The sequence below is a fragment of the Mobula birostris genome, chromosome 8 (genome assembly GCF_030028105.1).
Source record: "Mobula birostris isolate sMobBir1 chromosome 8, sMobBir1.hap1, whole genome shotgun sequence".
Lineage (NCBI taxonomy): Eukaryota > Metazoa > Chordata > Chondrichthyes > Myliobatiformes > Myliobatidae > Mobula > Mobula birostris.
Window position 1 is genome coordinate 38,883,434 of NC_092377.1, and position 20,352 is coordinate 38,903,785.

The 20,352-nt window shown below is 39.9% G+C and overlaps 1 protein-coding gene across 2 annotated transcripts in view; it reads right to left on the minus strand.

The window, feature by feature from the left end:
- The window catches only part of mta3 (metastasis associated 1 family, member 3), a 211,968-nt gene that overhangs the window by 150,287 nt on the left and 41,329 nt on the right, over positions 1-20,352 (minus strand). For both annotated transcript variants that reach the window (XM_072265019.1, XM_072265018.1), the window contains one exon: positions 8,125-8,251. In XM_072265019.1, the coding sequence (XP_072121120.1) occupies positions 8,125-8,251 (127 nt within the window). The remainder of the gene's footprint in view (positions 1-8,124; positions 8,252-20,352) is intronic.

Consider the following 20,352-nt stretch of genomic DNA (forward strand, 5'->3'; position numbering starts at 1 on the left):
ACAAATTTGTTAGTAATCCCTGATGATGTAATACAAAGGAATTTCCTATATAGATTTCCAAGGAGCATTTAAAAATATGCCACATAAAAGATAGTTGCACAAAATAAGAACACAATGTTAGGAGTAATGGCTATTGAATAGAAAGCAGTCAATATAAATGGATCGGTTTTAGATTGACAAACATTAACTTGTAAAGTCTCACTGGGTACAGGTAATGTTCAAAATCTATGTTAAGGACTTGGTTTAAGGTGCCATCTGTACTGTAGACAAATTTGCTGATGATGCAAAGATATATGGATTAGCAAGTAGAGAAAATATAAAGAGCCTGAAAAGGCCTAATGATAGACTTAAGTGCATGGGAAAGAAGCACTATGATTTTTAAGCCAAATCTATAACTCAGCATGTATAAACAATAATCTTTTAGAATAAAACTTGATAAGATTTTGTTTTTGCTAAAGACACCAGTATCAAGACTTAGGGTCTAAAAGCCAATTCTACCAGACAAGAACCAATGATGTTACAGTATGAGTCAATACTGGATAGAAACAAAGGAAAATTTGATGTGACCATTAGGACTGATGGGCAGAATTCATAAAACTGAAAACACATTAGTGGCCAAATGATTACTACTAAAAGCTCTTACTCTTTTCCCAAATAAATAAGATTTTTATACCCAGCTATAACCGCAACAAAATTATTTCAGGTAAGCTCAGAATACATTTTGACAAAAATGAAATTGGATTTGGCATAGAAATTGGCATGTTCTGAAAAGGAACAAGGACAATGATGGTGTGGTCTAAGGGAAACTTGGAGCACCTGAGATGTGCTAAATTTTGTCAAGAAAAAAGGCTGTGCATGGGGAAGAAGCAATGAGACTTTTTTTTTAAAAAAGCCAGATCTATAAAGTTTAGGAAACTAAAATCAGGCTGAACCCTTGTGGAATATGAAGATAGCAAGAAAGTGCACAAGCTGACAATTAGGAAGGCCAAAAGAGGCCATTACACGTCTTTAGTAAGCAGTGTTAAGAAAAATTCCAAGGTATTTTCTACTTGTATTTAAAAAAGGATAACTATGGAGATGGCAAGTTCACTCAAGGATAAAGGAGAGAATTTGTGCTTGGAGTCAGAGCAAATGGTTGAGGTACTAAATGAGTACATTGTTTTGCTATTTACCAAGGAGAAGGAATTGGAGGACGGTGAAAACAGAGTGGGGCATGTGCTGGAATATTTTGAAATTCAGGAGGAGACAGAGCTAGGTCTTCTGAAAACATTAATGTGGATATGTCTCCACGGTCTAAAAGCATATATCCCAGATTCTTGAAAGAAACAAATGAGATGATTAATGGGGCTTTGACAAACATCTTTGTGTCCTCACTGTCAACAGGCCAGGTCCTAGCGCACTGGAGAATAGCAAATATTGTGCCTTTCTTTAAGGAGGGAAATAGGTAATTATACACCAGTGAGGCTCATGTCAGTGATGGCTAAGTTATTGGAGAGGATACTAAATGATATGATTTAATGAATATTTGGAAAGGCATGGCCTGTTTAGGGACAGTCAGTATATTCACATGGGCTTTAGAAACATAGAAAACCTACAGCACAATACAGGCTCTTCGGCCCACAAAGCTGTACCGAACATGTTCTTACCTTAGAACTATCTAGGCTTACCCATAGCCCTCTATTTTTCTAAGCTCCATGTACCCATTTAGGAGTCTCTTAAAAGGCCCTATCGTTTCCGCTCCACCACCACTGTCGGCAGTCCATTCCATGCACTCACCACTCTCTGCGTAAAAAAAATTACCCCTGACATCTCCTCTCCACCTACTTCCAAGCACTTTAAAACTATGCCCTCTTGTGCTAGCCCTTTCAGCCCTGGGAATAAGCCTCTGACTATCCGCACGATCAAAGCCTCTCATCATCTTATACACCTCTATCAGGTCACCTCTCATCCTCCATCACTCCAAGGAGAAAAGGCTGAGTTCACTCAACCTACTCTCATAAGGCATGCTCCCCAATCCAGGCAACATCCTTGCAAATCTCCTCTGCACCCTTCCTATGGTTTCCATGTCTTTCCTGTAGTGACGCAACCAGAATTGAACACAGTACTCCAAGTGGGGTCTGACCAGGGTCCTATATAGCTTTAGTAAGATATTTGACAAAGTCTCTCATGGTAGATTGATTCAGAAGCTAAAGATGTATGGAATCCAGGGTGAAATGCAAGCTTAGATTCAGAACTAGCTTGCCACAGAGTAAGGGTAGAAGGCTGTTATTCTAGTTGGAGGTTCGTGACCAGTGGATACAAGGATCAGTGTTGGGAATTACGTTGTTTGTGGTGATGGGTTGATTAGCAAGGTCGCAGATGACCCCAAGACTGGTGGAAAGGCAGACAATATAAAGGACTATCAGAGAGTACAGCTGGATATACAGCAGATCAGTTACAGATACGGGCAAAGGAGTGGCATATGAAGTTTAATTGGGTAAGGATGAGATGTTGTACTTTGGGAGGTAAAATGAAAGGAGAAAGGATACAGTTAATGGTAGATCCTTAACAGCATTGAGATTCAAAGATTCAAAGTATGTATGCAGTATACAACCCTGAGAGCTGTCTTCCCCACAGAGTACACTGCATACATACTTTGATAATTAATGCACATTGATACAGATAATTCTTAGGGTACAGCTCTGTATTTCACAGCAAGTGGCTATACAAGTGAATAAAGTAGTAACGAAAGGGTATGGAATGCTTGCCTTATCAATAGAGGTGTTGAGATTAAGAGTAAGCAAGTACTGCTGCAGCTGTATAAAACTTTAGACAGACCATATTTGGAAGTATTGTGCGCAGTTCCTGTCGCCCCATTATAGGCAGGATGTAGAGTCTGTGAAAAAGGTACAAAAGATGTTTACCAGGATGTTGTCTGGATTAAGGGGCATGGGCTACAAGGACAGGTTAGACAAATTTGGGCAACACACACAAAATACTGGAGGAACTCAGCAGGTAAGGCAGCAACTGTGGAGGGGGAATAAACAGTTGACATTTCAGGCAGAGACCATTCATCATGATTCACCCTAAAGATCTTGGCAAACAAACTTAATAGCTAAAAAAATGTGGTAGAGCCAAAAATCTTATCAAATTTCAGTACTCAGACATGCACTTGAAGAACCATAATCTACCAAACAATGCATCTTGATATGGGATGCAGAATTACTTCAACTTGCCCATTACTTAGACCAAGCAGAGACATTAGACCAAATAATCTCCTTTCTGTACTGTAATTTTTTTATGATTCTCTAATGTGTAAGAGCTACACAGATTCAGAGAGACAACAAGTTGTATATTAAATGTAAAAACAGCCGATAAGAAAAAAAATCTTATTTTGTTCAAGAGTAATTTCACATTACCACATATTGAAAAGAAAATAATTCAGTATAAATTGTGAAATTTATGCTAAATTTCTTAATATCCCCCTTTAAGTTTATTACATGGTCACAAATTAACCACGTCTTCAATGAAATCTATCATACAACTTCAACATAAATGTGAGATTGCCAGAAGTCATGTTATCCTCTGGGGTCAGAAATATTTGATCAACACTGCAATTCTGTATATTTTAGATGACTAATAATTATGAGTATAGTGGCTGCATTCATCAAAAATTATTTTAAGACACTTGCACAAAGCAAGAATGTACACTATGATACTAAATTTACCATCTTGGGTTAACAGCACAAGGCTTCATTGGAAACATCTATCAGAACTGTTTAAGAAATACAGTACAGCTATGTTAACTATTAAGCTATTTATGATTTGTGGTAAGCTGTAACTTAAAGGCTTCACTGTTTTGGAAAACTAATCCGAATATGCAAAAATGGGCTCAACTTCCAGGTAAGTAACTTCTCAAACTTTACAAATTCTATCTTCTGCACATTGCCTGCAATGTTAGGAATATCCGTCATTATTGATTTCAATGGAGATATGGATATTCAAATGTGAAATATTTTCCTATTAAAACAAAAATAGAGTTTGAAGGATACCCAGTTTACTCTGTTCAGAGAAAACAACTTCTCATTTATTATGTTCTAATGGCTGAAGGGTACACTTTCCAAAGGCCAATTAGATGTCACTGATAGAACATAGAATAGTACAGCACAGTACAGGCCCTTCGGCCCACCTTGTTGTGCCGACCCTCAAACCCTGCCTCCCATGTAACCCCCCCACCTTAAAATCCTCCATATACCTGCCTAGTAGTCTCTTAAATTTCACTAGTGTATCTGCCTCCACCACTGACTCAGGCAGTGTATTCCACGCACCAACCACTCTCTGAGTAAAAAACCTTCCTCTAATATCCCCCTTGAACTTCCCATCCCTTACCTTAAAGACATGTCCCCTTGTATTGAGCAGTGGTGCCCTGGGGAAGAGGCACTGGCTATCCACTCTATCTATTCCTCTTAATATCTTATATACCTCTATCATGTCTCCTCTCATTCTCCTTCTCTCCAAAGAGTAAAGCCCTAGCTCCCTTACTCTCTGATCATAATCTATACTCTCTAAACCAGGCAGCATCCTGGTAAATCTCCTCTGTACCTTTTCCAATGCTTCCACATCCTTCCTATAGTGAGGTGACCAGAACTAGACATAGTACTCCAAGTGTGGCCTAACCAGAGTTTTATAGAGCTGCATCATTACCTCGCAACTCAAACTCTATTCCTCGACTTATGAAAGCTAACACCCCATAAGCTTTCTTAACTACCCTATCCACCTGTAAGGCAACTTTCAGGGATCTGTGGACATGTACCCCGAGATCCCTCTGCTCCTCCACACTACCAAGTATCCTGCCATTTACTTTGTACTCTGCCTTGTACCACCTCACACTTCTCCGGGTTGAACTCCATTTGCCACTTCTCAGCCCACTTCTGCAACCTATCAATGTCTCCCTGCAATCTTTGACAATCTTCTACACTATCTACAACACCACCAACCTTTGTGTCATCTGCAAACTTGCCAACCCACCCTTCTACCCCCACATCCAGGTCATTAATAAGAATCACGAAAAGTAGAGGTCCCAGAACCGATCCTTGTGGGACACCACTAGTCACAGCCCTCCAATCCGAATGTACTCCCTCCACCACAACCTCTGCCTTCTGTAGGCAAGCCAATGATGATAGAGGCAAGCCAATGACGATAAAGGCAATTCCCTTCACTGCATCTAATAAAATATTTACATTGACTGATATACCTATATTAATTGACAGCATCCTGAAAAAGGGTCTCGGCCCGAAATGTCGACTTTTTATTCAATTCCACAGATGCTGCCTGACCTGCGGAGTTCCTCTAGCATTTTCTATGTGTTACTTTAAGTTTTGAGAATATTTATTGAAAGCTTCTGAGGACAAAGGAAAACTGCAATGATGATAATTCAATGGCATTGACAAGTACAGGTGTAACCACGAGGATGCAAGATTAAGTGAATCTCTTATACTCAATGGAAGCAAAGTTAGAGAAACTGTACAGGTGTACCAAAAGACAAGACAAAATGTTTCCATAGTTGTTGGAAAATTATTTTTGTATTTCTAGATACTATTTAGAGACTAATATTTAAAGACAGTTACTAGAACCATGTGAACTTCTGCCATTAATTTCCACAAATAACTTCTGCACAGATTTGTTGTACACTGGCAACAACACAAGTTCCTGCTGAAAAAATGGTCCTAAGAGTTGACAGAATACATTGAAATGTTCCAGTTGTAATTTTTACAAAAGGGTATTACATTCTATTGGACGGCAAATATGAGCACCAATTAACTGCCTTTTGCTTTCTTTCATCATGCTGAAGCACTTCTTAATGAATTGATTAACATCACTGGAATAACTTAGAAATATTACAAAGAGTGGAAAAAAAGGTATTGCATTTACCAGGTCTAATAGGTGCAGGACAAAGGCTGGATGTCATTAGGTTATTTTAATAGCGGATGATCTTTACTTATTCTTTACAACTTAATGTGAGATCTACCAAATTCATGCACCTTTAACTGTAATTAGAATTTTTTTAATGGGACAATTGGTGATTTTTTTAAATATATGATGAACACCAGCAAAGCAGTTTAAACAGATATAACATGACTTGTAGCATCAGAGACCAGAGTGCAATTTCTGATGCTACAAGTAATATCCGTGTGGACTTTGCACATTTTCCGTGTGATTAGTTTCATCCAGTTTTCCTTTGACATTTCATAGATATTCATTCTGGTTAAGTTAAATGGGTAAATTGCCCCCAGAGTGCAATTGGGATTAACGCAGGATTCATATGAATGCATAGTGATGGTTGGTATGGACCCAGTGGGTTAAAGGGTCTCTTTCTGTGCTTATCCCATGAAGAGCCAAATCATTATTTATATGTATTCTCTTTCAGTTCCAACAATCGTCAAAAAGATGAGGAAGAGACTTACAAAACATTTACTCAGTATAACTGAGAATGGTAGCTTTGTTCAGGGAAATGCATGGCAAAGGCTTTAAAATAGCTTTTTTATTTAATATAAAGTGGAAAGACAAGGAAAATATTGGAAAGATTTAAGCTTCAGGCCCAAATATATGGCTTGTGGTTTCAGTACATAGTGAGGAAGCACAGCGTCAATCTTCCTTACATGAATGTAAATCTCATTGGATGTTGGACTCAAAACACAGCTCACAATCAAATAGTACAATGTCGCTTTAAACACTGGATCATTGGAGATCACAGGCAAATAAACACTAGGAGTAAGTAGAAGAGCTACGCTTTGACTTGGACAACTTGAAGAGTGAGAAGTTAGGAGCATCTGTGTTGTTCAAAATATATAGGAACTGCATGAAACTTAATAATAAGGTATTAAAGCAAATCAGCTTGTTGTCAACAGCATACGCACAACATCTTTAAAAATAGTAATATGTCCCTAAGGACTTCATGCAGCATTATAAAACATTCATGGACTAAGTGATCTGTTTCTGTATCATAGGCTGTAATTGTATGTTTTTATCTCATTTGATTTGATCTTATTTAGAGATACAGCACAGACCAGTCTCATCCGGACCAACAAGCCACACTGCCCAACAACCCACCTATTTAACCCTAGCCTAATCACAGGAGAATTTCCAATGACCAATGAACCTACTAACCGGTAAGTTTTTGGAATGTGGGAGGAAACCTACGTGCAGCGCAGGGAGGACATACAAACTCCTTTCATATGCTGCAAGTTGCAGAGGAAGACAGGCAATAGAGAAGATGAAAGGAATGTATATGATAAGGTAGAGATCAAGGGAGACTGAATGATCCCAAAAGTCAGTTGATAGAGGCTAAAAGCTAATTAATAATAAATTATTGATGTAGAGGAAATGCAAATGGAACGAGATGGGCAAAAAGAGGAGAGAGAACAAATAAATACAGGAATATACAAAATAATAACAGAAAATGTTGAAAATATTCAGCAGGGTTAGGCCGTGACTACGGGAAAAAGAACAGAACTGTTCTGTATCATCAACACGAGATTCTGGAAATCTTGAGCAACACACACAAATGCTGGTAGAAGGGTACCAAGACTGGAAAGGAATGGTGCAGAAGTCAGAATTATTTATTCCCTCCATAAATGATGCCGGACTTACTGAGTTTTTCAGTATTTTGCGTGTGTTGTGTTCTGCATCACACCCAGGACTTTTTCTCTCTCTCACATTCCTCATTTATCTAATTCTATTTGCATCTCATCCATTCACATCTGTAATTAACAAGGTTTTACCATCCTCACTTACCTGACACTACCACTATTTGCAAAATTCAGCCTCTCTTTCCCTTAGTTGCCTCTACACTTTCCCTTCTTCTTCTACCTAAAATATACTTGTTTACTAATTTTGTAAAGTTATTCCGAAGGATCATTAAGCTGAAAGGTTAACAGTTTCTCTCTCCATATTGCTGCTTCATCTGATGAATACTTCTAATCTTTTCTGCTTCATTTACACTCCATTGTGCTTATTACACATCAGAATGACAAAATGAGCATCCGGGTTCTTAAATTAAAAAGTTGTCTTTATTATTTCTATATAAATAAAATAAATTTAATGCAGTATAAATGAACTTTTTTTCAATGAATTGCAATTTCATACCTGATATGAGTGGCAGGAAGTGACTCATATTGGCGTGATAGAAATATCTCCCTGTGTTTAAGCTGATGTCTTTGCTTTTCTGTCAAGTCTAAAATACTTGTAGTCTCCAGTTCTTCTTCCATTTCCTCTGCATAAAATAAAAAATTAAAGGTATTAATAAGGAACTAACTTCTTGAAAAGCTTTACAGCAATTAAATTTGATTGTATGGGAAAATTACCTCTGAATAGTAGATTACAGTTGCTTACTATATTCTATACAGTTGGACTAAAGAAGCTTCATGATGTTACAATTATTCATAAGTTAATTCTGATCCGGTAATTAGTTACTATAAAGAGGAGCACCAGAAAGCAGTTACAACAAAGGCAGATAGGTCTTGAAAGTGTTCCTAGCGATTTACTAGAAATAAACTTGACAAAGCTTAGACCTGGCCTTGGCATTGTGCTTGTCAGCAATCTTGATTCAATAAATGAAATTTTTAAAAAATTAGCAGCTAAAAATCAGAGATTAAAAACAGGAAAAGCTAAGGACATTCAGAAGGCCAAGCAGCAAATGCAGAAGAGAAACAGTTAATGATTTAAGTCCAAAACCAGTTATCAGAATTGGGAAAGAGAGAAAGTACACAAAGGTGGAGGAGTGATGGAATGAACAAAGGAAACACCTCTGACAAGGAGAGAGCATAAGGACAATACGCTATATTCTCTCCCTAAACAAGATTTAAGCAATACTGTGCTGTCATGAGGAGGAATGACTATGTAATTTCAGAACTGACTGCAAGTTGTCCAAGCACTTCCCAAAGTCCACAGACAGCTGAAACTCAACTCTTCTGCAATATTTGACTCCACATTCAAGGCATATCTCAGTTGTAACACAGTTGCCGAAGATTTTCTGAAAGGCACTGCAGTGCACTCAGAGACGGTTGATGTGTCCAAGAAAGGTTGCAAATACATGTCCTAACAACACAAGTCCTAGACAATCTTCAAAGACACCATTACACCTAGAATTGGTTGATCAGCAATGTATTCATATGCTCAGCATTTCAAAGTCTGTAAACGCTGAGGAATGCAAAACTCTGCAGAATGATCTCCAGCCAAGTTCTCGTACTTGAGTGACACCTTGAACCTGACTTCTACAGTTCAAGCTTCCAGACAAATGCAGTTGATCTACACTGCTATCTTGGACAGATCTTTGAGAGATCAACAAGGCTCTCTATCCACAAAAGCACGTTTTTGATTTTAATGAAAAAGTAGCATGCGGAGGCTTGGAATTTGCTAGCATAGTTGGCTTCCATTGGTGCAGAAAGTGTTCACTGCACTCATGTGTCCATTACAGTTTTATTTAAAAATGAGAATATTTTGTATTTCATCAAAAGAAAGGGTTCCCAATTTCTGGATCTTGAGCAGACATTCTTAATGATGAAGCTCCCATGACTCCTTCATCCTAAGCTATTTCACACTGCTGCTACACCTGGAAGATAGATCTTGCGGGTCATAAGGTACTCACTGAAGACCAATACAGCAAGGGGAGCCAGAGGAGCAAGAGGACAATGAAAGAACATCAGGAAAGGATATGCCTGCCAGCATCACCAGACTCACTCCCAGATAACCAGAGTAACAAGGCCTTTTTCAGTTGGGCAATAATGTATTCACCATTGAAAACTAACTGATCTTCTCCACACTTCAATTATTACCATAGTACACCACCAATCAGCTAGTTGAGCCTAAATGTTCCCTCTCTTCCTGCTTTGCATGACCACCAACCAATTCTAACTATGAATGAATAAATAAATCTTTCAACTAAATAACTAAATGGCTTGCTACAAAATCACTGTTTCTAGCCCTCACTTAAAGAAATCACTACTACATAAAATACTCTTTACTTGTGGGATCTCTAGCTCTTCACTAATGGTGGCTAGGCATTTCAAAAGCTAAATAACAGTAAAGAGGGCTATACAACATTGAGGATGATGCAAGTTCAGTGTAAGATATTTCTCAATATTGTGATCAGAATAGTAGGGCATGGGTACGGAGATGTATTAATGAACACAGATTTTATGGCAATGAAGTGCATACTCATTCAAAAAAGAGGAATCCCTTGAGGTGCTCCAGTGTAAGCTATTTTTCACGATACTCAATGGGTCAGAACCAAGTCTCAGTAGCAGAAAACCACATTTCAATCAATTCACAAAAATGGACAATTGGTGCCTTTCCCCTTTGATAATCTTGTTGGGTTCTGATATCCTAGCACTAATGTTGCAGTATCCTGGGTTCTGGCTACTACAAGGCTGCACTCTTTGACATTTGACTCTGTGTCTGTGGCACCTGCAAGTTGTTCTCGCTCTTGAAGGGGTGGCTCTAGACTATTATCCCTGGTCAAATGAAGCACGTGTCTGGGAGTTTTTTGTTGGTCATAGAAATGGCAGCTGGTGGATAGGACATGGTGGGAGATCATTGGTGGTCATAGTAGAGGGGAAGTGATTGTTCTGAACCTGCACACCCAAATCCTCTTAGGAGACTTGGCAGACCACAGAGCTGTCGCGATGTATGCTGGCAATGTTGGAACCAAAGTGCGGAGGAAAGGGAAAACTCTACTATAGAGATGGCTACCAGAGTTTATTCATAAGAATGCCAACAGAACATCAGTAGCTCAGCAGAGCAACACCGGTAAAAGTAACATTCTAAAAACTAGGATCCCCACAATTAAAGCTAATCGAGCATCTGCTTAAATACAAGTAACACAGAAACCCCAAGCCTCTCAAAGTAAACTTAACAAGTTTAAACAGAAAGCTTCAGGAAACTACATTACAAAGAGTAAGTCGCTTGAGAAAAACACAAGGAACTATCAACAATTAACGATTCTCATTAAACAATTCATCGAGTTCTCTTAAAAACCTCTGAGCCCAACACTCTCCGGCTCCCCGCACAAGCCCGAAGAGATCATTACAGGAGCAGTGATTTGCTGATATCCTAAATGCACTACCATCCATCATCTTAACCTACAGGCCCAAAGCAGAGGCAGATGACACACTCCAAGCCACAGCTGTCTGACCCTTGCCATCTTGACTTCTCTCTCTGAAAGCTCAGTAGGTGCCACTCGTGACGTGGTGATACTGATTGGTGCAGAGGCATACCTTCCATCTGCAAGAGCAAAGGCAAGTTCACTCACACCACGTCCCTGCTCAAGCAGAAAAGCAATCGATTGACTCATGGAATTCTTCAGCTCATGCAGCCTGGTCACGTGCAGAATCACTCAGCTCATGAAAAACAGCTAGCTGCTCACTGTAACCAGACCTCTGAAAACGAATAGAACCAAAAGAGTCACTGGATGGTTCCAGTTGTACCTCTACAGCTCCCTTCACTAGAAACCACAGACTACGACAAGACTGACGCAAAGCTCTTATACAGAAATACGTGACCTCTAGCGTAGAGGCTGTGGCCTCCCGGATCAGCAAAACCACCCACAGGGGAATGTAGTTGGAATCCTCCACACTTCCTCTCATGCCTCTAAACAGGCAATGCTGTCAAGGTATAAACCATCTGCAGTGGGCTGCTATCAGCACGAGAGCTGATGCTCGTTGGTAAGGAAGCGTCAGGTATATATTCGGGCTTTTTGGTGGGCTGCAATCATTATGAGAGGTCATTTGTTGATTAAACAGTGTAAGGTTTAAAATGAGCTTAGGTGCATTTGGGACGTTAGTGTGCTGCAATCATAACAATCTATTAGGCACTTGGCAGGGGTCAATAAAAAGAATTGAGGTGTAAGTGAAGCAGCCACTGTGTGAGGGGACAGTGTTAGGGAGGTCAGGCTTTGGCTCAACAGATTTAGAAAGAACAGGCTTGGACATGTGTAGGTGCAGGTTCTAAGTAAACTTCTCTTAAGTTTTTTTCTCTGTTAATAGATAGCTAGTGGTATGTTCCTTGTGTAAGATGTGGGATCTACCGTCTCTTCTGGAGGTGATATGATGTTTGAAATGAAAGAGAAGGTATGACCAGTACAAACCTGAACCTGAGAGGACCAATATCCTCGTGGGCAGGTTTGCTAGAGCCATTGGGAAAGTTTAAACAAATTTGGCAATGGGTTGAGAAACAGAGTGATAGGGTTGAAGATGGGGCAGTTGGGATACAACTTGATGTAGTGTGTGGTGAGACTGAGGAAGGACATGTAAATATAGGGCAAAGCTGCAGTCAGGGGAATATTAAAGTGTAACAGAAGGCCAAATTCAAAAAGGGTGATGAACACAGGACTGAAGGTGTTATAATTGAATGCATGCAGTATACAGAATAAGAGAAATGATCTTGTAGCACAGAGATGGACAGGTATGATGCTGCAGGCTTTACTAAGTTATGGCAGAAGTAAGATCATATTTGGGAGTTTAACATCCAAGTATACACATTGTATCAAAAGGACAGGCAGGTAAGGGGGGGGGGGCTGGGGTGGCTCTGGTGGTTTAAAAAATGAAATCAAACCTTTAGAAAGGAGTAACATAGGGCCTGAAGATGTAGAATCCTTGTGGGTAGAGTTGAGAAACTGCAAGGGCAAAAAAAAACACAACCCTGGAGAGAGTTACAAACAGGCCTCCAAACAGTAGCCAGGTTGTGGGCTACAAATTACAATGGGAGATAGAAAAGGCATGTAAAAAGAACAATGTTGCAATAATTATGGGGGATTATCAATATGCAGGTAGATTGGGAAAATCTGATCGGAGCTGGAACCCAAGCGAGGGAATTTATAGAATGCCTACGAGATTGGTTTTTAGAGCAGCCAGTGGTTGAGACCACTAGGGGAACAGCAATATACATTAAAATTGCTGGTGAACGCAGCAGGCCAGGCAGCATCTCTAGGAAGAGGTACAGTCCACGTTTCCGGCCGAGACCCTTCATCAGGACTAACTGAAGGAAGAGATAGTGAGAGATTTGAAAGTGGGAGGGGAAGGGGGAGATCCGAAATGATAGGAGAAGACAGGAGGGGGAAGGGATGTAGCTAAGAGCCGGAAAGGATTGGCAAAAGGGATCTGTGAGGATCATGGGAAAGGAGGCCTAGGGAGAAAGAAAGGGGGAGGGGGGAAGCCCAGAGTGGGGGGAGAGGGGGGGATAAAGATAAAAAAAAATTATGGATGCGGTACGAAGGGGAGGTGGGGCATTAACTGAAGTTAGAGAAGTCGATGTTCATGCCATCAGGTTGGAGGCTACCCAGATGGAATATAAGGTGTTGTTCCTCCGACCTGAGTGTGGCTTCATCTTGACAGTAGAGGAGGCCATGGATAGACATATCAGAATAGCAATTCTGGATTGGGTGTTGAGTAATAAACCAGATTTGATTAGGAAGCTTAAGGCAAAGGAACCCTTAGGAGCTGGTGATCATAATTTGATAGAATTCACCCCTGCAGTTTGAGGAAAAGACAAAGTCAGATGCATCAGTATTACAATGAAGCAAAGGGAATTACAGAGACATAAGAGAGGAGCTGGCCAACATTGATTGGAAGGGAACACTAACAAAGATGATGTCAGAACAGCAATGGCTGGAGTTTCTGGGAGCAATTCAGCAGGTGCAGGAAAGGTACATCCCAAATATGAAGTAGTATTCTAAAGAGTGGACTAAGCAACTGTGGCTGACAAGAGAAGTCAAAGACAGCATAAAAGCAAAACAAAAGGCATATAATGTAGCAAAAATTAGTGAGAAGGGAGAGAATTGGGAAGCTTTTAAAAACCAACAGAAGTCAAATGAAAAAGCCATCAAAAGAAAAAAACTGAAATATGAAAGCAAGCTAGCCATTAATATAAAAAAGGATGCAAAATTTTTTTTCGGATATATACAGTAAAAGAGACAAGAGTGGATATTGTACTGCTGAAAAATAATAATGCAGAGATCATAATGGGAGATGAAGAATAAGTATTTATGTTAGTCTTCACTGCAGAGGTCACTAGCAGAATGCCAGAAATAAGGAGCGTCAGAAGCAGGAGTGAGTGTCATTGATATTACTAAGGAGAAGGTGCTTGGAAGCTGAAAAGCATGAATATAGTTATGTCAAGTGAACCAGATGGACTACACAGCAGGGTTCTGAAAGAGGTAGCTGAATAAATGGTGGAGGCATTAGTAATGATCTTTCAAGATTCACTAGATTCTGGAATGGTTCCCAAGGACTGGAAAATTGCAAATGTCATTCCACTCTTTAAGAAAGGAGAGAGACAGAAGAAAGGAAATTATAATTCTGACTGACTTCAGTGGTTGGAAAGATATTGGAGTCTGTTATTAATTATGAGGTTTTGGGGTACTTAAAGGCAACTGACAAAATAGGCCAAAGTTAGGAACCATGGAAATTAAAGCATCAAAAAAGATTTTCACTGATATCAGTTCTGCATCATTTTGAGGAAACAAAATTTTAACAAAATGAATTATTGAAAATCTGCAATTTCATTTCCAGTTTAGCCCAAAACAGCTTCAAATTCCTGGGAATGCATATCTTGCACAACCTCTCATGATCCCAGAACACATTCTACACAATTAGGAAAGCTCACTAACAATTCTACATTATGAAGAGGCTGAAGAAAGCTGGACTATGCACATTTATAGTCATGTCATTCTACAGATGTGTAGTGGAGAGCATCCAAACAAGTTGTATACACTGTATGGTATGGAAGCTGTACTGCGGCAGACAGGAAGGCTCTACGATGGCAGCCAAAGCTGCCTAATGCATCACCGACATCAGCCTACCCGCCATCACGGGCATACATCAGGGACGGATTAACCTAGTAGCAAAAGTAGCATATGCTACGGGCCCCGCATTTTCAAGGGCCCCGCCCGCACTAAATACTTGCAAGCTGCAGTCTGGTGAAATCGGCATCTCACCGTATTCTCACGACTATTAGAGTGAGTTTTGGGTAGACGATTCATTTACACTTAAATAAATGACTTCAGCCATCAGGCTTCTGTTCTTTGACAAAGTACTGTGGATTGAGTTCATAACAATGCATTTCCTAAAAGCTGTGAACTCAGTTTCATTTGTAACAGTGCATCTCTGGCACCTCTGAGACAAGAATGCTAAATTTACAGGTAGTTGCAAAGACACAATATCTATGCTTTTTGAATATGAATTGTCCTCTATGTTAGCACATAACATACCAAATAATGTATTATGGATTTTAACTTGCATTCCTAAAGGCCATGAATGCCAGTTTAGGCATACCGGCACCGGTAGAATGAATTTAATCAAAAGATATGAAAACTTCAAAGAATTGTCTATACTTGTAACTATGAATTGTCCTTTGTGTTTAGCAAATAAATATCGAGCCTCAAGCACAAGGTGGTTATACCTGTTCTGCCAGGGGTCTCTGCCTGCTGTACCTTGTTTTGTCGAATAAAGAAACTGCCTTGTACCTACTGGTAACGCAACGCTCTGTGATTTCATCCATGCCACAAAATGACGATCTAGCAACGCTGTTGTTTTCATGTCGGGGGAAGCTGCATGCTGCATGGTACAGTATGTGTGTGCAGGCGTGTGTTGGCTCCTTGCTGTGTCATAGTCTTAATGCTCATGCAAACCAAGGAAGGGGACATAAATCTACCTATCTAAAACAACATGTGAGGAATTCATCAATCTGATTGGATCCAGAATACTGGATCACATTATCAGTGAAGTGAAGAAATACAAGTATTATTCTGCATCATTGGATTCTACTCCAGATATATCTAAAGTGGACCAGCTGACTTTGACTGTGCGCAATGTTTTGCTGTCTGGACCAGTTGAAAGATTTGTGAAGTTTTTGGATATGGAAGGTCATAGTGCTGAACAGCTTGCTCAAAGTTTACTTGTCTTTTTTAAAGGAAAATGACACTAATATAAAAGACTGTTGTGGTCAAAGTTATGACAATGCCAGCAACATGAGTGGCAAGTATAGTGGCTTACAAGCACGAATTAAAGAGTTGAATGAGTTTGCGGATTACATTCCATGTTTTGCACATTCACTAAATTTGGTTGGAAAATGTGCTGCTTAATGTTGTCAAGAAGCATTAATTTTCTTTCAATTTGTAGAAAGTCTGTACACATTTTTTTCTGCTTCTACTTATCGGTGGGATCTCCTTTCTGCTGCATTATCTGATGGTGGTGCTCATTTGTCCATTGTGAAAAGAACATCAGATACAAGGTGGTCAGCTCGTGCAGATGCTACAAAAGCACTTTTACACAGCTTTTCTGCAATAAAACAAGTTTTGGATGACATTTCAAATAACAATGATCAGAAGGCAGTGTCGACAACAGGCTCGTGGACTACTTTCAACCATGAAGTTGGAAACAGGAACAATGGTCATATTGTGGGATTAAGTATTACAGCCTTTTCAAATGACCAGTGCTTCTTTGCAATCTTCTGGCCAAGACTTGAACACAGCTTGTGCACTCTATGAATTCTTGCATGGATATACTCAAGCTATGCAGTCTACTTTTTCAGGCATTGAGCAAAAAGCCAAGGATCTGACTAAGTGTGAAAATTATCAACAGCAAACTCAAAGAAAACACAAGCAAAATCGCACGTATGATGATTTCAGTGGTTCCAGCACTCTTGATCCACTTGTTGAATCTCAAGTGCCTTCTCAGAAGTTTAAAAGCCAAATGTTTCTTGCCATTATTGACAGCTTGCTTTCTACCCTGTCAAAAAGGCAGAAAGCTTATCTAAGAGTGAATACGAAGAAATCTGCAGATACTGGAATTTCAAGCAACACACATAAAAGTTGCTGGTGAATGCAGCATGCCAGGCAGCATTGCTAGGAAGAGGTACAGTCGACGTTTCCGGCCGAGACCCTTCGTCAGGATTACTAGTCCTGACGAAGGGTCACGGCCCGAAACGTCGACTGTACCTCTTCCTAGAGATGCTGCCTGGCCTGCTGCGTTCACCAGCAACTTCTATGTGTGTTGCTCTAAAGCTGAATGGTGTTTTTGGATTCCTTCATCAGTTACAGTCATTTACACGTGAAGAGATCGTAAAGAGGTCATCAAATCTTAGTAAATCATACAATCATATAACAATTACAGCACGGAAACAGGCCATCTCAGCCCTTCTAGTCCATGCTGAACTCTTACTCTCACCTAGTCCCACCAACCTGCACTCAGCCCATAACCCTCCATTCCTTTCCTGTCCATATATCTATCCAATTTAACCTTAAATGACAACATCGAACCTGCCTCAATCACTTCTGCTGGAAGCTCATTCCACACAGCTACTACTCTCTGAGTAAAGAAGTTCCCCCTCATGTTACCCCTAAACTTTTGCCCTTTAACTCTCAACTCATGTCCTCTTGTTCGAATCTCCCTCACTCTCAATGGAAAAAGCCTATCCACGTCAACTCTATCTATCCCCCTCATAATTTTAAACACCTCTATCAAGTTCCCCCCTCAACCTTCCACCATACAAAGAATAAAGACCCAACTTGTTCAACCTTACTCTGTAACTTAGGAGATGAAACCCAGGCAACATTCTAGTAAATCTCCTCTGTACTCTCTCAATTTTATTGACATCTTTCCTATAATTCGGTGATCCAGAAGGGATGGAAGATCTGGAAGAAAGTCTTAATGAAGAATTTGTGCAGTTTACTGAACTGTTGAAAACTAATCTTGCTCCTCATATTGGCACCAAACAAGACCTTGTAGAGTTACAGTTGTACTGTTTGATAACTGAGGATTCTTTGGAGTCATGTTTTCCAAATGTAGAAAATGCCTTGCGCATCCATTTGTCACTCATGGTTCCAAATGCAGTGGAGAACGCTCATTTTCAAAACTGAAAAGGATTAAAAATGAACTAAGGAGCACCATGGGTCAAAACAGATTGAACAATCTCACTCTAATGAGCATTGAACATGAACTTCTGTGTGAAATAGACATTTCCAGTATCATCAACAAATTTGCTCATGCTGAATCTGGAAAATGTAACTTTCAAATTGTAGTTTTGTTACTTTTGACATTTGAAATTGATACCTATATGTAGGTAATACTATTACTGAAGTGTCAGACATTTGTCGTATTATCTGGCTGTACAGCGAATGAAAAAATTGAAATAAATTATCTACTTGCATAGTAAAGTAAGTTTTAATACTTATGTGCATTTTTTAAATTTAGGGCCCCTTTATAGCATATGCTACAGGCCCTGCGCTAGCTTAATTCTACCCTGGCATACACACATAGAAAGGTGCCAGAAAAGAGTCAGTAACATCATGAAGGGTCCCACCAAAGCTGCTCATGGAGTGTTTATCTCACTTCCATCAGGGAGGAGGCTCCAGATCAGGACCACCAGACTCAAAAACAGTTACTTTCCTTAAGCAGCATGGCTGACCAACACCTGCACCAACTATCTCATCCCTCCACACCCCCAACCACCGATACTTTATCATTTTCTGTCAGTCACCTTATGTACAGACACTTCTGTGCCAAACGTTACTTTAGGGATGTACAATCAATCTTTGCATACAAGTTACCTTATGTATTTGTATTGATTGTGTTTTTTATTATTACGGTGTTCTTCATCTTATTGAGATTTTTTGTGCAGCATTCTCCTTTACACTGGTGTATAGGAAATGACATTAAACAATCTTGAACTCAGTTTATGTATTTGCAGCTGTATTACCAACACTGTTATGCCTATCTATGGTTAGTGAACATGTCACTACATACAACACACACTCATCTTTTTGCAGGCATGTTTAAATTCAATAGCCATAATAAAATCAATGAACAACCACACCAACGGGGTGGGCAACCAGTGTGCAAAAGAGAACAAACTGTGCAAATGCAAAAAAGCAAGAAAAAAATGATAATAATAAATAAGTAAGCAAGCAAGCAATACATATCAAGAACATGAGATAAAGAGTCATTCAAAGTGAGTCCAAACATCTATAGCAGTTTGTCAAAGTTTTAGATGTCATGCCGAACCTTAACAAACTTCTAAGTAGAAGCATTGTTGTGCTTTCTTTGTAATTGCTCTTATGTGCTGGGGTCAGAACAGGTCCTCTGGAATGATAACACCAAGGAATTCAAGGTTGCTGATCTTCTCTGGTTTCCTTCTCCTGAAGTCAATAATCAGCTCCTTGGTCTTGCTGACATTGAGTAAGAGGTTGTTGTTGTGTGTAGATTTTCAATCTTCCTCCTATATGCTGATTCATCACCACTTTTGATTCGGCTGACAACAGTGGTGTCGTTGGCAAACTTGAGTATGGCACTGCTTGGCCATGCAGTCATAAATGTAAAGCATGAAGAGCTGGGGGCTGAGTGCCCAGCCTTGGGTGCACCCCTGCTGATGGAAATTGTGGAGATGTTGCCAATCTGAACTGACTGGAGGCTGCAAATGAGGAAATAAGAAGATCCGATTGCACAATGAGGTACTGAGGACAAGGTCTTAAGGTTTATTGATTAGTTTTGAGGGGATGATAATATTAAATGCTGAGCTGTAGTTGATAAAGGGCATCCTGATGTATCCATCTTTGCTGTCCAGATGTTCCAGCGTTGAGTGAAGATTCCATGAAACGGCATCTTCTGCAGACCTGGTGTGCTAGTTGGTAAACTGGAGCAGATCCAAGTCACTTCTCAGGCAGGAGTTGATATGTTTAATTACCAACCTCACAAAATAATTCATCACCGTGAGAGCTACTGGACGATACCCATTAAAACAGGTTCCCATGGTCTTCTTGGGCACCGGTATAATTGAAACCTGCTTGAAGCGGATGAATACTTCAGACAACCAAAGCAAGTGGTTAAAGATCTCAGTGAACACTCCAGCCAGTTGATACCTGGCAAGAACTTCATCGACAAGAAGTTGCCATGGATCTGATTCAGATTCATTTACTTATCACATATGCATTGAAAAATACAGTGAAAAGCATTTTTTACATTGACAGCTCAACCCCAAGGAAGAGCTGGGGAAACCTGCAAGTGTTGACACATAATCAGGTGTCAACGTAGCATGCCTAACATGTTCAACAGAACAACACACCAAGCAGCAGCAACAACAAAACAAAAATCTGATGAGCCATGATCTTGTTAATAGTGGAGCTGAAATGATGAAGCAGATGGTACACTCCTGCTCCTAGTCCATGCTTTGGACTGCATTCCTTCAAGGTGCCACCACACCCGCTATTACTGAGTGGTTTTAGAGTGGCAGAAGCTTCCTGAAATTGTTTTCTTTCTAATGCCGAACACTGTCCTGAGTTCCCTGAACCTGTGCAGTAATCACCTCTTGTAATGTGGCCAGTCT